Below are 15,765 nucleotides of genomic sequence, written 5' to 3'. Positions count from 1 at the left end.
CCAGCTATTATTTAACACAATATTACCTAATCAAGAATTTAATTATATTAATTTTAACTCACCAACTGCATTTTAATCCATTCACTTTTCCAATTACTCCAAAAGTTTTCCAAATCCCTGCCTCAATCTGAGATATTTAGATATTTTGAAAATATCTGAACAAATAAGCATCAATACTATGAAAATGTACAAGAGAGCTCATAGCAGGATACTTCACAAGGACTAAGGGCTGTAGCAATATGTCACACATGAGCTATATTGGTTTCTGAGAAAATTACTTAATACTGAATCAAATAAAACTTACACATTCTGATGGCTGTCTAGTGCGTAAGGGCCTTTCCACTTGCTGTTGAATTGATCCAGTTACTGGCTGTGAGTTTACAAGGCTTCGGACTAACTGAGTAGCTAAATGATAAAATGTAATTAATGGATGTATTTAATGTAAGAAACCACATAGGTAAATCTAAACCAAATAGATTTAATTTTCAGTATCTGTTGTAACAGTGTCGGCTGCCAGAGAAACCATTTTTAAAACTCTAAATAGTTTCTTCTACAATGGGAAATACTGTCCCAATACCAGAAAACAAAGCTTCTGCCATATTTATAGTGCACATGCATCTCTCTTTGGATTCCAGAGACAGTGTATTATTAGTCCATTAATAAATCTCTTATCAGTTCAGCTACAGTAAGATGTTTACTTATTACTGAAGGACACTATTGCCCAAGAATCTTGGCTAGATACTGGCACTGGAAATCATGCAACAAAAAAGGCTGTGTTAACAAGATCGTGTTATGGACTTTTTTGTCTCAGAAGCCTTGTAAGACTGAGACCAATGCCAATATTTTAATTATTAACTATACTATCTTTTGGGATGAATGCAGGTACTCTAAAGTGTTATCTAGCATTGTAACACTTCTAAAATATTATCTTACTAATAGCTATTCCAACCCCCAAAAGAATTCCCCCATGTCTTATACCATGTCCAGAAAAGCCACAATACAGTGCTTAAAATAAAAATAATAAAAGTGAACAACTGCAAATATGAGGTAGCTACATTTTCTAAACATAAATGGAAGTATCAGAATGCAAAGATGTGGGTGTTCATTCACATGTGCACATTTCGTTTTACCTGGAAGACCATTGCTTCTTGGTCTTGTCTGTTTGAATTCAGGACAATCCCTTCTAACATGTCCCACATCACCACAGATAAAGCATCTCTTTTCTCTAGTCTCTCTGTCTTCCTCCTTTACTTCCTTTTCATCATCTCTCTCATTTTCCTTTTTCTTTAACCTAAATGATAAACAATATAAATGATAAAACTTAAATGATAAAAAATGGAAGTACTGATTTAAAATATTCTTGCAATATCTATGCAATTACCACAAATAAAAATAGTAGAATTCAGCCAGTGTGTGTGTATACACATTAAGGAGAAAGGAACAAAGTAAAAAGCCTCAAAGATGCATTTCAGCTCCACTTCAAAGACAAAACAAACTGAACTGGGCAAATCTGAGATGCATGGAAGCAACTAACAGCCCAATCCAATGCCAGGGCAGCGCTGGTGGCCTGCACACTGCCTTGGCAACGGCTGTTACAAATGGCCCATAAGACATACTGCAGTGGTGGGGAGAGGCACAGACGTAGAGGCCTCCATGCCTACGGGATGAGCAGCAGGAGCCTGAAGCAGTGACTACACAGCTGAGCAGTGGGGAGGTATTCTGGGGTGAGGGAAGGCAGGAAGGGTGAACCAGGGGGTTGTTTAAGCCTGAGAGGGGGCAGGGGCAACAGCCTTAGCTACTGCCAAATCTTATTCCTCCAACTTGGCCTTGGAGCCTGACACGGTTCTCCTCAGTTCTGCATCAGCTAAATAACTGGTGCCACTTTAAGTAGACCCATTGGGACTACCAGGGCTCTACCCAGAGTAAGAGAACTAAAGTTCCCTTACCCCAAAGAGACTTCCATTTGCTTCCCTGGCCCCACAGCAGAATACATCCCCACAGGATATAGTGTTTTGGTGCTGCTGTACCGCAGTCCAGCAGCCAGGGATAGGACTGGGCCCTAAATCTGCAGTCTAGAAGATACAGAAGGCAGTGCAAAATACAGTATCAGCTCTGAACCATCACAAATGGGTTTTTACCTCTTTCTCTGAGGGAACTACAGGTGGATATGGAGACCAATACTAAATCATTAAGGAGATGTTATTTTTGAAATTACTCAATAAAATGGTCTCTTCCATATTTTTCCTTCAAGGCAGAAAGCAGTTGTGCTACTGCAAATCATGACTGCATTTCTGTTGGCACTGGAAAGTTAAACAGCAACTGATTTGTAATTCAGTTATGATGTTTAATACTATTTTGTACTACCTCCTGTCCTCAGGTGAAAAGTTCCTCTGAGGGAGTGCTAAATGTGTGAACTTTTTAAAACAAAAAACATTTAAAAAAACCTTGGTCTCAAAAGGACAAATACACGATGAGTTACCCCTGCTTGAGGAAAACAACAAATGCATGAATGCTTAAATTTTTTTGTCAAAATATTTTCTTCATTTATAGTTATAAATATAATATAATATAGAAATATAATATATTTCTTCAACATAACATTGTTTTAAAATGAGAGGTGTGTGCATTTTCCCAACCTCCTCCTTTTTGGGCAATCCTTCATATAGTGACCAATTTTGCCACACACACGACAGCATCTGTCATTGGGTGCCAGTTCACCATCGGTCAATACTTTTGAGTTGAAAAAATACTCCTGAACAGGAAAAAAAAACATTATTAATTACAAAGAGGGAATATCACTAGAAACAAGACATACCTTAAGGGAAAAATATCTGACTTGTGCTACATTTGAAATGTCACAAGTCAAGGTCAATATTTTCATATGTACTCTCACTCAGAAAATGATTATAATAAAAGTATGTTAGTACTTGAGGAATTTTATTGCTGTATTTTTCCAAAACAGACAAAATAAGGAAATAAGTTGGGAAATCTAAGATCTTGCAAACTATCTAGTTTTGCAGAATTTCTAAGACAAAATATTAAGTTCTACTATTACATGCATTAAGAGGGTGATAAAAAATTAAGGTCATATGATTTAAGAAAGAGATTGAGAAGTGCTTAATTCTGGTCTTTTCTATTGTCAGCTGTGGAACACCAGACTAAAACTGATGGCATGAGTGTTGGAGAAGTTTTCCTTCCAGTCTACCTAGACCAAGTTCTGACCACAAGACAGTGAATGACAAACTTTAGGGTCAACTGTCAGGCAATTACTGCTGCCATCACCTCCTCCTCGCTCCCACTCCACCTCAAGTTGGACTCAAAGGTGCCCCTGCTGAAGACAGAAGTCTGGCTATGACTAGCTTAATCCATGTTTTAACTTGTTAAAATATAATACTTTATACTTAAGAAGTAACACAATACTTAACTTTGAACCTTCTGTCTACTTGATATGCAACTGAGTAAAACCATTAATTGCTTTAAGTGCAATTCTACCCTGCACTGGAACAGGCAAGCCAAGAGGCTTGTGCTGTATCCAGCGCAAGATAGGGGCCAGAATCAGCTCGGCCAGTGGCAAGGGAAACTTTTCCCCTTACCCCTAGGCAAGGTTCCCTGGCCCCTATGGGTCTCCTTGGACCCGCACCACCTCCTGAGGTGGTGCAAGTCCAAGGAGAGTGAAGCCGCTTCAAGTTGTTTCGAACTCCCCGGGAACAGAGGGTTGGGATCTGGAAAAACTGCCAGATCCCAGCCCCGCCTCCCACTTCCCGCTCACCCTCCCCCACCCAGGAAAGCTTCCCTCCCGCATCCTCCCTACCCACCCCAGAGCCTTGCGATTGCCCAGCTGGGCCGACACAAGTATCACTGTGCAAGCCACCACAGAGGCTGGATTCCGCCTCCATGAGCCAGTGCACCTCCATGCGCCAGCACGGCTTGCTCGTGAGGAGGCACAAATATGCTTTAAGGCTTAGGATTGTGCTGCACATCAATTAAATGGAAGTGGCGCAAAGCAAGTAATGCAAGGAAATGGAATTCACAGCCCAGTCCTAAACAATTTCCACTATCGCAAAAAGGCTGCTGACTGAATGTACAGTGCTCTGTCAGTGGGTCATTTTGGAAGGGATGCTGTAGAAAGCGGCAGTACTCCCAATTTGCCATTGAATCACCAGCTACTCGCTGAAGCAGGTAAGGCAGGGGCAAAATGGGGATAGGATAAAACTGGGCAAGGAGGGGGTCATAACAAGGGCAGAGAGGTTGCAGGAGGGGGTGGATCCAGCAGCAATGACATGTGCCAAATCCCATCCTCTTTTCTGCAGCATTTCCGACCTCTTTCTCTCCTGAGACGTGTGCCAGCAAAATCTCTGGTGCAAGTCCAAGGAAACCCACTGCAGAGCAGAACCTTACAGAGTTGCAAGGGGATTCAAATCCCCTTTTGCATGTGAAACTTCCTGATAACCTCCCCCCCAGATATAGTGTACCCATTTTTGGCACGGCTGCATCATGTGTTCATGGGAGAGGGGATAGGATTAGGCTCTCCATGTAGTTGAAAAATAATATGAAACTGCAGCAAGATAGGGATAGCCAAATAACACCTTGTAAACATGCTAACCCATCTGGGTTTTGCAAGCACTTCTTTCAACTATTTGCTAAACACATGGTGACTTTCAGGCACATCTCCTCTATCCTTCAGAAGCAAAGGGGGAGGATCAAAGCATTAATCAGATGGAAGGAGACATCGTTATTTCCAAGCTGTAAACTACCCCACTATGATGAATAAGTACTCTACAAGTGAGGAAAGCCAGCATCCTTCTTTTCCATCTTTGCATGTATTACTTCATCCTCTTTCCTTCACCATCTTGCTCCCCAACTCCTGCTCACTTGCTCTCATTCTCACAGCCATTCTTCCTTCCTTCCAAATGCACCCCTTTTTCTTATTATGGTTCCCCTTTGCAAGTTCTCTGCTGGCCTAAGTGGGACTTGGTCTGCACTGATGTAATTAAGCGTTGCACTTTCCCCCAGCTCATCCTGCGGTAATAACTACCATACCTGAACCTGTGCAGAATAGCTTCTCACAGTTCCAACTCTGTGGTGGTACCACTTGAATTCACACTGTTATTACAAGTCCTGTATCGCATCAGACTCCATGCTGTCAGGCTAGGATCATGCTCTGGTGCCCCTTGCCACTCCCATGACATCTAGAGATCTAGAGATGTTGTTTTCCACCCTCAGGAAATGATGAGGATGGCAGGTGATAAGGATACGGCAGAAAGGATGGGGTGTGAGTATCAATTTGAGACAGGTTTGCACAAAGGAGGCCTATGCTCATCTCATAGTACAAGTACGGTCTTCTTGATTGAAGTGGGGGAGCTTGTATTGCTGCGTAACCCTGCTTCAAACAATTTCCCAATCCCTAGAATAAGGTACTTGACATATTCCTGACTACAGGCAAAACAAAACCAAAATGTTACAAGAGAACTTACAGCTTCTCTTCCCACGACTGGATAGAAAGGGGTACCAAATAGTTTTCTCCCATTAATTAATGCCTTCATTATAAAATTGGTCACTGAAAGAAAGGACAAAAATAATTAAAAAGATTAAAGAATTGTGTTGCTTTAGAAATTTATTAGCACTAAGTATTAAGTCTTACTTTTTCTGGAAACTCCTGCACCCAGGTTATGATGCAAGTCAAAAGGATCTAAGCAAAGGGGGAAAAATAATAAAAGAACAGATAAAGGATTCCAGTAGCATCATAATTCTTTCCCCAATGTAATATGATATAACATTTCTAGCAGGAGAATATAACAAAATGATGCATAATCCAGACAGAACAATAGTTAGCTTTACAACAGAAAGTTCAGAATTAATATTTAATGAGTAGCATTCCACAATTGTTGGCTGGCCTTGGTTGCCAAGTCACAACTGTGGTTGCCTCCATCAAGGATCTCTCTCACACCTGCCTCTGCAGCAGGACAGGAAAGCATGGGGTTTGGTTGGTTGGTTGGCTGGCTTCCTGAAGTATCCAGGCAGGGTCAGGTGAGCCTAGCCAAGAACCCATTCCTTGTGTTTCCCTGTTCTGCCAGGCTGAGCATGGCGATGTTATGTTCCCACCCCTGCCAGAAGATGCCAGCTCATCTGCTACAGCAAGGGAGGTAAGCAAGTCTGTTACTAAGGCAGGTATCCTATTTATGAATGCCATCAGTGTAGGATATGCAAGTAAAGTTTTCACAAGCATTAACAACATAATTCATTTAAAAATTCTAGACAAGTGAGAAAGCTCTTCTAGAGGATTTATTCCTTTTACCACATAACATTCCATAAGTACCTTCTATCGCAATGCATTTAGATGTCCACTGTTTCTCAAATGTGGTTAACAATTTCTTCTGTCGAATGCTGATGACATATTCCTTAAAGTCAAATTCTTCAGTGTAAAATCGTAGTAATCCTAACCAGAGTTCACCCAGTGATTCTGTGTTTTTCCCAAGAGAAGGTAAACGTTTTTTCTGTATAAAATGTATAGCAGGTTAACAGAAACAAATCCGCTTAAGTTCACAGTTTCTTATGAACATAATACTTTGAGATGGTTCTGATTTAACACATTGTAAAGTCAGTTATGTGTCTTTGTTGGCAAGTTCCATTGCCCTTAATGTACACTGACACAGGATAGCAAGGAAAGGGCATAAAGATATTTCTATATTCATGGAAATTGCCCTGTGTGGATAGACTCCCAGAAAGGGAACCTTTTCTCCTAATGTCCTCATTGCAGATAATTCTCTGAAGGAACCACTTTTCTCTGAACAGCAGTGGTGAGCTAGGTCATTCAACACCCAGAGCCAATCAATTTTTACACCTTTCTATGACAAAAATTAATTAACATTTTTCACAGGCTCCTATCCTATCCACACTGACCTGGGAGTAAGCACTGTTGACTATAATGGAATTTACTTCTGAGTAGACAAGCATATGATAGGGCTCACATTTTTATACCATGCTTCCTCTAAGGCAGTGGTTCTCACACATTTAGCACTGGGACCCACTTTTCAGAATGAGACTCTATCAGGACCCACCAGAAGTGACGTCATGACTGGACGTGATGTCATCAAGCAGGAACATTTTTAACAATCCTAGGCTGAAATCCTACCACACTTACCCAGTAGTAAGTCCCATTTACTATTATTGTTAAAATCATATATATAGTAGCCTGTTAAAAGTACAGATCTGGAACATTTCCCCAAATGCAGTCACATACCATGGGAGCATCAAGTCTAATATATTAAAAATAAAATTTTGAAATGAATGGGGGACCTACCTGGAATTGGCTTGCAACCCACCTAGTGGGTCAAAACCCAAAGTTTGAGAAATACTGCTCTAGGGCATTCATTCTCAAACTTTGAGGGAGCTTTACTCCTCAGTAACTCTTCGCAGGGGAGGGACTAGGGTAGCAACGCAATCCCCCATGATTGCATCGCTAAGGCGGGGTGAGCCAGGGTGCTTTCCACTTACTTGTGGAAAGGCTGCTGGAGGCTGCAGGTGGTGCAGGAAGCCCTGTACAGCCCTCCACAAGGCTTCGAATCTTCAAACGGAGCAATTGCAAAGCACTCCTACAAACAGGAACTGCGTTGCGTTCGCTCCATTTGAACAATCTAAGCTTCAGGAAGCCCTGTGAAGGACTTCGCAGGGCTCCCCACAGCTTCCAGCAGCCCTAACTATTTACAAGTAAGTGGAAAGCACCCCCTTCACCCCCCCCTTAGCGACATAAAGTTGGGGACCATGTCCCCTTCCCCTCTCCCCTTCCCCTTAAAACAAAGGGGGAACCTTTACACAAACTGATGGTTTGCGACCCACCAGTTTGAGAACCACTGCTCTAAGAAGTTCAGGGTGGTGTGCATTGTTCCTCTCCATCTTTTGTCTTCACAACAATCCTGTGAGGTAGGTGCGGCTCAGTGATACTAATAGTCATGACATGAAATGAATAATAAAAAGACCAGAAAATAACTGCAGTGAGTATTTCCCCACAAGCAATGGATGAATGGCATTGCCCTCCTCTGCTATTGCTCCCCTGCATGTAGCACATAGAATGGAAATATTTCACTATGGTTTGTTTCACTGCAATCTGCTTTAAATTATGCACTGAATGGTATACAACATGATGATACTATTCCTAATATCTACAATTTCCACGATTTTGATTACTAGTGGTGTCACACACACCCCCAAGGATGGTATATGGGGCAGCTCATCCCCCTGCCCCCCCTGCTGAACAGGGAAAATCCACCTAAATGATAATACAGACTAACACTTCTTGCACAGTTGTTGACTAGAATACCCAACTTACAAGCAATCACCAAGAATATTTTGCCATTCATTATGATTGTAAAACTATTTCTATTATGAATTTTTTCTGCAAACAAAGTTCATTGTGTTGTTGGTTGCCTTGAATATATTATAGAAATATGAGATACACATGATGATGATGGACAGCATCCACAGTTCCATTCCTCCAGAGTAAGGATGTCGTAACAAAGGGGGGTTTGGGGTGCTCAGGGTTCTTGATTTTTGAACCCTGAAGCCTTCAAGGCCCCTCTGCTCAGTAGTACTGCCACCACCCTGTATGTGCCCAGTGCCTCAGTCCAGGGACACTGAGACCCTCTAGGCTTAATTCTATCCCTTTCAGGCACTGAGCTCTAAAGCCTCAGTCCTCAAGTTAGTAGACCTCAGTGAGCACTTGGTAGCTTGCTGAACGGTTAGGCAGGATTCGGAACCTTTGTCCCCAACAGACAATGAAACAACTTAGTAAAAGATATTTTAGTTTATTAAGTGCATAAGGTTACACACTCTACAATAAGGCAGCAAATGCTAGAGGAATAAACATCTAGGAAACATATCAGCAATAAAATAATAAAGCTAGCTGGCTATCTCTATTAATACCTATCTCTCACCTGGGTTAGTTACTCTTGTAACTCCAGAGTAACTCTTGTTACTCTTGTAATCTCTTAGCTCCAGGCTACCTATGAAGCCAGGTGCCCATGATGGACAATGGAGCTCACACGCGTGCAAGATGTTGCACCTAAAAACTCTATCCAAGAAGGACCACACAAACACACACACACAGGGCACTCATTATTATACTTCTTATGCTAATAGTACTGAGGTGACTTCATACTTATTTAGACTGTCCAATCAGAACCCTTGAGGAACAGAACCTTCTCGAAGTTGGCCTGGTTGCTAACCCCTCATAGTTCTTTACCCTCCCAACTGGAGATCCACAGCTGCACTCAATCACGCTTGATAAGGCACTTCTCTGTCTGCAAAGGTGCTAAACATTCCAATGGGTTGTAATTCTTGTTATCTGTCCTTTCTGGCCAGCAAAGGAGAGCCAACAATCCTTTTGTTTACTCACATTCTTGCAGCTGGGAACTGGTAGCAACTTCTCCGTTACACTGTCTTAGTTTGGTTCAGGCTTCTACTGCCAACCTAGGCCTAACATGCACTTATTCATGACAAAGGACACTACAAATGCTACCCACTGATAGTTATAACAGCATTTCTCAAACTGCGGATCAGGACCCACAAGATGGGTTGCGAGTCAATTTCAGGTGGGTCATGTAGCACCTAGCTCAGCTACCACTGAAAATAAAGAGCTACAAATACAGGGGACAGAGCTGTTGGGCAGGGTGGGCTTCCCATGGGAGAGAGGCCTGCTGCTTTGCCCTGAATAGGTGGTGGATGCTGGAGGGGTTGGGGGCTGTGTAGTTGGAGAAGGATCCAAGTCTGGGTTCTGCTTTGACTTCTAAGCTGGAATGTTTGAATTCTGAGTGATGCAAAAATAACAGCACAAGAGCACTGAGTATGGAACCTTTGGCAGATTGCAGCTTAGGTTTGAAGCCTAAATTGATGATGTCACTCCAAGTCATGACATCACTTTCAGGTTAATGACATCACCTCCAGTGCATCCCAACAGATTGTCATTCTAAAAAGTGGATCCTGTCACTACAAAGTTTGAGAACCACTGGTCTATACAGAATAGTCTGACAAACAGTCATTTCAGAAGACAAGTACTGCGACTGACAACTGGAGCACCCTGCACTATAATTTCTGGGCAGTGCAGCACTGTGGCAACTATGCTTGTACACTCTCTCCTGTCGCATCTCTTGTTCTAACAGATTATTGGCCCTTTGAAGCTAGAAAAGACAAAATAAAAGAGAATGCAAGCACAACCACCATAGCACTAGGCAATGCTTTTCATTTAGAAACAGCAGTATGAAACTTACCCATCTGCCAGTACCATATATATCAGGTACCTGAAATAGAACTGCAGCTGTGACAGGAAGGAAGGAGGGGCAGGAGCACTTTGTCACACGGTTATTCTTTGGGGCACTTTAAGCTACTGCAAAATCATATGACTAAAATCATTTGCAGGTCATACCCCCCCACTCTTGTTATTACGAATAACCCATAACTATCTTTCATCCTCAATATGATCATAGATAAGATCACTTTTGCCAGCCTAGAAGCACCTTGGTCCTTCCATGCTTGCCCATACAATAGATAAAGTCCTCTTCTGAGAAGATGTAGTCATGTCCTTGCCACAGAAGAAAACAGTGTGCCTGCCCTTTATTATACCAAGGATAAGCTGCTGAGTGATTTACTACTCATCGGAGAAAACATGGGAAGTTTCCCATGTAGCAACTGTCAAAAGCGCATAAGAATACATATGATATGCTAATTCTATATCTCATCAAATGGTCATTATTACTGTTATAGTGCCATCAGTGACTCTTTATAAAGAATGAATAGACAGATCCCTACCACATATAACTTACAATCTAGATATTGACACAGGGTGACAACAAAGGTAGGAAAGGGGAATGAAAACAGGGGGAAACCTTGGATGTATATGCAGTTACAGTAGAGAATGGGGATTCCAGCCATAAGCTATCTACATTTACACCTTCTGAGACATCCATCTCCTTGTTTGTTCCTTTTTTCCTTGGTCCAACTAATTGTGAGCTCTTTTAATGCAGGAAAGTTGTCTTTTACATTTTTAATGTCATCCCTGTGCTTTATAATTGATGATTAAGAGTATTTATTTTGCTTCCAGTCTAATAAAACTAGACTTAAGAACTTATTTTCTATTCCACAATCAAAACATTACCAGTTCATTGGTGTCATCAAAGAAAAAAGCATTCCACCCATCAACCATTCTCTGGGGAATCTGTTGCCCATCAAATATCTAAAACACCATGAAAAATAAAGACAGAAAATAGGAAAGATTTGAACAAGCCCATAGTAAATGACTCATTTTAACAAAATAAGAATGTCACAGAACCAATGTTTAAGTCATTCTACCTATAAACTATCAAGAACTTTGAGAATGACATATAGTGGTATGAAAGCCTTCCAGAAAACAATACTTTCTGGCTTAGATTTCTTCTCTTTAATGCTAGATATGAGAGTAAAGACTAGGAGAGGGAGGATGATGGCTGTGACTACTTAGTAATAAGTCATCCATATGAAGGGAATTCACCCTAAAAATGTGTTTAACATGCTTCTAGGACAACTTACTGCCCAATCCTAAGGGGCAGCCCAATCCTGAGCTGCCTGGGGAGCCCCTGCTCGGCAGCACCCTGAGGGCTGCCACCGAATCCAGTGCCTCCCATGCTATCGCAGCACGCCTCTGGCACGCCCCCCCTTCCCCTCCCCACGTCACGCCGGCCTCCCCGCCCCCTCCCCGCGTCACACTGGCCTCCTCTGGAATGCCCCATCCCCGCCCCATTCCCCGTTCCGCATCCCGGTGGTCGCAGGCACCACCAAGCTGCGGAACGCGGGTGCCGGCCGGCGGTGGCTCAGCGGCGGCCGGAGCTGAGCCACCTCTGGTGGGAACCCGGCGGTGAGCCCTGTAAACATGCCTTACGGCACGTTTGCAACTGTGGTCTGCACCACGGAGGCGCAGCGCGGACCACAGGATTGGGCTCTTAAATTGGTTACAGAAAAAAAGTTAAAATTAAGGTTTCAATTTTTAAAAAAATAATCAAATTAAATTCACTCCTTTGCTTTTAGTTCCATGTGTGAATGCTCACACGTGTCTGGAATTTACATGGCTATGTAGGAATTAATATACTACTCCAATACACAAGATAAGGATTATATCAACAGAACTTCATGAATAAGCACTGCTGAAATCAATGAGACAATTAGTTGTAACTAAATAAAATCCTATTAATTTCAATGAGACTTAGCACCCAATACTGAGCTCCTTAGCGCCAGTGGTATACGTGTGCTACCGACACTGGGTGTTGCAAACGTGCTGTAAAACACATTTACAGCACCAGGAGTGTTGGAAGCGTTGGGCCATACCAGTTGCTGCTGGGTCTCAGCACTGGGAGGAGGTCGACGTGTGGCCACCAGGGTAAGTAACACCACCAGGCAGCGGAGAGGCTTGTCAGGGTAGGAGAAGAGTGAGATGGGGGCAAGACCTCCTCCACCAGATCCTATTCTGTGTCAGACTATGAAGTACAACATGAGGCTTCTCTTGTCTGTGCTGGCAAAATACTTGGTGCAGATCCGAGTAGCCCCACTGTGGGGCCTGGGGCTTTCCTCGGGAAAGGGGATAGAAGTCCTCTTCCACCGAGAAGATCTCCAGCAGCCTCCCTGGCCCTGCTGGATGCAGTGGTAGCCATTTCGGCACTGCTGCACCCAAGGCAGATAGGATTGGGCTGCCCATTATGACTGGTGGCCCAATCCTATGGAATTCTTGCACCAGCGTAACATGCAACAGGTATATGCTGTTGCAAAAGCACAGCAGCAACAAAACTGAAGTTTTCGCATGTGTGCCAGTGCTCACCAAACCAGGAAAGTCCAGCACAGGAATGGTGGGATTTGGGGGAGGGGTAGACAAGTGTAGAGGAGGGTGGTGATGGGGACAGGCAGATCAGGTCTGAGAGAGAGGAGGATTGGTGGCAACAGAATGATCCGCCTGCATAGATCAGCTCAGACTTGCACCAGAGATATCGCTGGCACAGGTCTGAGTTGTTCCATTGCGGCTGCTGGGGCTTCCCCAAGGAGAACTCTGGCAGCTGAAATTCCCCGCGGGATGCAGTGGAGCCAGTGCCAAGGTCACTGTACTGCTGCATGGGAATGTAGTTAGGATTGGGCTGTAACTTTCCTTGGACAAAAAATTTTGAATGCAATTTTGCACTTTTACGGATGCACAACAAAATGATTGCATGTGCAGTTATTATACATGATTATCTAAGACTATGTGTAAGGAGCACATTAATTTCTATTCAGAAGTGCCTTCTACATAGCAATGATGGAAATGTGAAGCAGCCCACTGTAAGAGTTTCTGGAGTATCTAGAATAATACACTGTTATTAGAACAACTTAAAAGAAATAGAATTTTCAAAAGTGTTCCACACGCCTTTCACCAAGAACCTACCTCTTGAAGAACTGGGATAACTGGTGGATTTCTCTGTTGTAAGAAGTATAACACCATAAGGATATAGGCATACGAAGACAGGCTCCCTCTGGATGCATCACCAATGTCACAGCGCTGATCAGATACATTTTGAACAAAATGCATAATGACATTTTAACAAAAGATTTAGTTCTAAAGCCATTGTACTTAAAAAAGGATATTATTTGTTTCACAATAAAATACACTTTCTGGTTACTAAATCTGAGCATATTTCCAGCCTCTGGTATGAACTAAAACAGAACTAAAGTCAATTGCACAAAGACAATTTATTACTAAAAACTTTTGTTCATGGCAAGGCATCAAACGTAAGTCAATTTCTAAAGCACAGTGCAACTGCTTCTCCAAGTGGTGAGGAATTTGGACCTGACCTTCTTAAGCAGCAGTTCCATATACTACTTGGAAACTACTTTGAGATTCACTGAGGTTCAAAAGCCAGTTGTGATATGGTATGCATGTCTGCTCACCAAAGAAGTCAAAAATCTCACTGAATGTGCACAAGTCACTGAGAATACTTAAAGTACTACTGGTTGCTCCTTTCAACCCACAGGTACAATTTGTGAACACAATGTAAAGTCATTTCAGGGGTTACTTTCTCTCTGGTCTCAGCAAGAAGGTATTTATCACCTCTATTGTTATGTAAAGACAATAACTAAATTACTGAGCCACTGAGAACCATTAGCCTTTAAAAAAAAAAAGCCTCTTTTTTACTGTTCCCAGCAACCCTGAATGTGTCTGAGAGGAAAAATGTTGATTAGACAGGTTTGATTTGTAGCTCACTGTTCAGCAGAAATCAATATTTCTGAACCAATATCAATATCAACTGTTGAATCAATATCAACTGTTTGGATCAGGGATTACCAAATACACACAAGAGACACATTAAGTAACATTTCTTATTTATATTACCTTTGCAAAAACTTTCATTGTGTATCCCAAGTATTGTACTCGTGGATCAATGGCTGCATATGTTGCAAGCATTCTTGTGTTGTGCTGTGCCTGGAAAACAGGTCATCATATAAACATCAAGTTCAATGTGTTTCATATGACTGCAGTGCAAGATGTCATGTTAAACAATAGTCTATGCAAATTTATATTCTTACGTTTGTGGTGAGTCTCAAAAACATAATTAAAAACAAATTCAGAGAAAGCCCAGCGTAGTACATTTTGATGCAATTACTACTACTTAAAAAAAAAAACTCATTCGAATTCGAATTCCGAGAACCTTTACTGGCATACAAAAACTCATTCCTACTTTCCATTTGTTACTGTCGTTCATAGAGACAGTTCAAAATACAACACCATTATGCAAAGTGATTGAGGAGCCAGAACTGGAACGCCATATGTGGCCAATTCAGCAAGAAAGATCACAGGGGCTGATACATGATGAGCTGCATGGAGTAAAGGGTTTTACTTTATCTGCATGAAAATGTTATGAAAAGTATGCCACTTTTTCATTTTTGTTCTAGATCAGGGGTGCTCAAAGTTTTTGGCAGGAGGGTCACATCATCTCTCTGACACTGTCAGGGGGGGCCGTAAAAAAAAGAATTAATTTACATTTCAAATTTGAATAAATTTACATAAATGAATATATTGGAGAATGAAAATGAATGAATGAATTCAAGCCAGTTTATGATCCCATTCACACTTATAAGGGGTGGGGGGGAGAAGATATTCCAGCCAGTTCATAAGTAATCTTCAAGCCAGTTTATGATTCCATTCACACTCATTAGGGGGGGGAGATATTCCAGCCAGTTTATGATCTCATTCATACACACAAATGGGGGGGGGTCTTCCAAACTTTCACACACATACACCCACCTGCTCGCCTGCCCCCTCACCCCCCTCCCTCCCTCTTTCGCCTGCCCCCTCGCCTTCCCTCCCTCGTTCGTTTGGGCAGTATGTGCTCCTGCCTGGACACCCACTCACCCACCCGGCTGCCTGCCTGCTTGCCCAGCTGCCTGCCTGCCTGCCCACCCACCTAACTGCCCTCCCTTGCTCGCTAAGGCGGCCTGTGCTGCTGCTACCTGGTTGGCCACCTGCTGCCCACCCGCCCCTCCCTCCCTCTCTAGGCTAAGGAGCATCCTGCCCATGGGCAAGGCAGGGAGAGACAGGCCCAGCGCATGCAAGTCTCATGTTACATTCCCACTATAAAAGGCCCTGCGCGTGTACTGGGCTTGTCTTTCCTTTGCTGCCACTAAGCTCAGCAGCCAGATGCCCACTGCAGATAGTGAGACCCCATGGGGGCTGGAGTTTGAGCAGCCCTGTTCAATTTCACAAACCACCAAAAATTTGGTCAT

General features: G+C 42.7%; 1 protein-coding gene across 6 annotated transcripts in view; it reads right to left on the bottom strand.

Annotated features, from left to right (window-relative positions):
• Positions 1-15,765, bottom strand: part of TUT4 (terminal uridylyl transferase 4) — a 69,483-nt gene that overhangs the window by 9,698 nt on the left and 44,020 nt on the right. For all 6 annotated transcript variants that reach the window (XM_066623134.1, XM_066623138.1, XM_066623135.1 and 3 more), the window contains exons 19-27: positions 14,375-14,464; positions 13,430-13,543; positions 11,147-11,224; positions 6,317-6,494; positions 5,642-5,689; positions 5,475-5,557; positions 2,637-2,752; positions 1,131-1,291; positions 305-405 (exon numbers count right to left, since the gene is read on the bottom strand). In XM_066623134.1, coding sequence (XP_066479231.1) covers positions 305-405; positions 1,131-1,291; positions 2,637-2,752; positions 5,475-5,557; positions 5,642-5,689; positions 6,317-6,494; positions 11,147-11,224; positions 13,430-13,543; positions 14,375-14,464 — 969 coding nt within the window. The remainder of the gene's footprint in view (positions 1-304; positions 406-1,130; positions 1,292-2,636; positions 2,753-5,474; positions 5,558-5,641; positions 5,690-6,316; positions 6,495-11,146; positions 11,225-13,429; positions 13,544-14,374; positions 14,465-15,765) is intronic.

This window comes from Tiliqua scincoides, chromosome 4 (assembly GCF_035046505.1).
Source record: "Tiliqua scincoides isolate rTilSci1 chromosome 4, rTilSci1.hap2, whole genome shotgun sequence".
In the NCBI taxonomy this organism is placed as follows: Eukaryota; Metazoa; Chordata; class Lepidosauria; order Squamata; family Scincidae; genus Tiliqua; species Tiliqua scincoides.
This window is presented reverse-complemented; position numbering and strand designations above follow the sequence as displayed.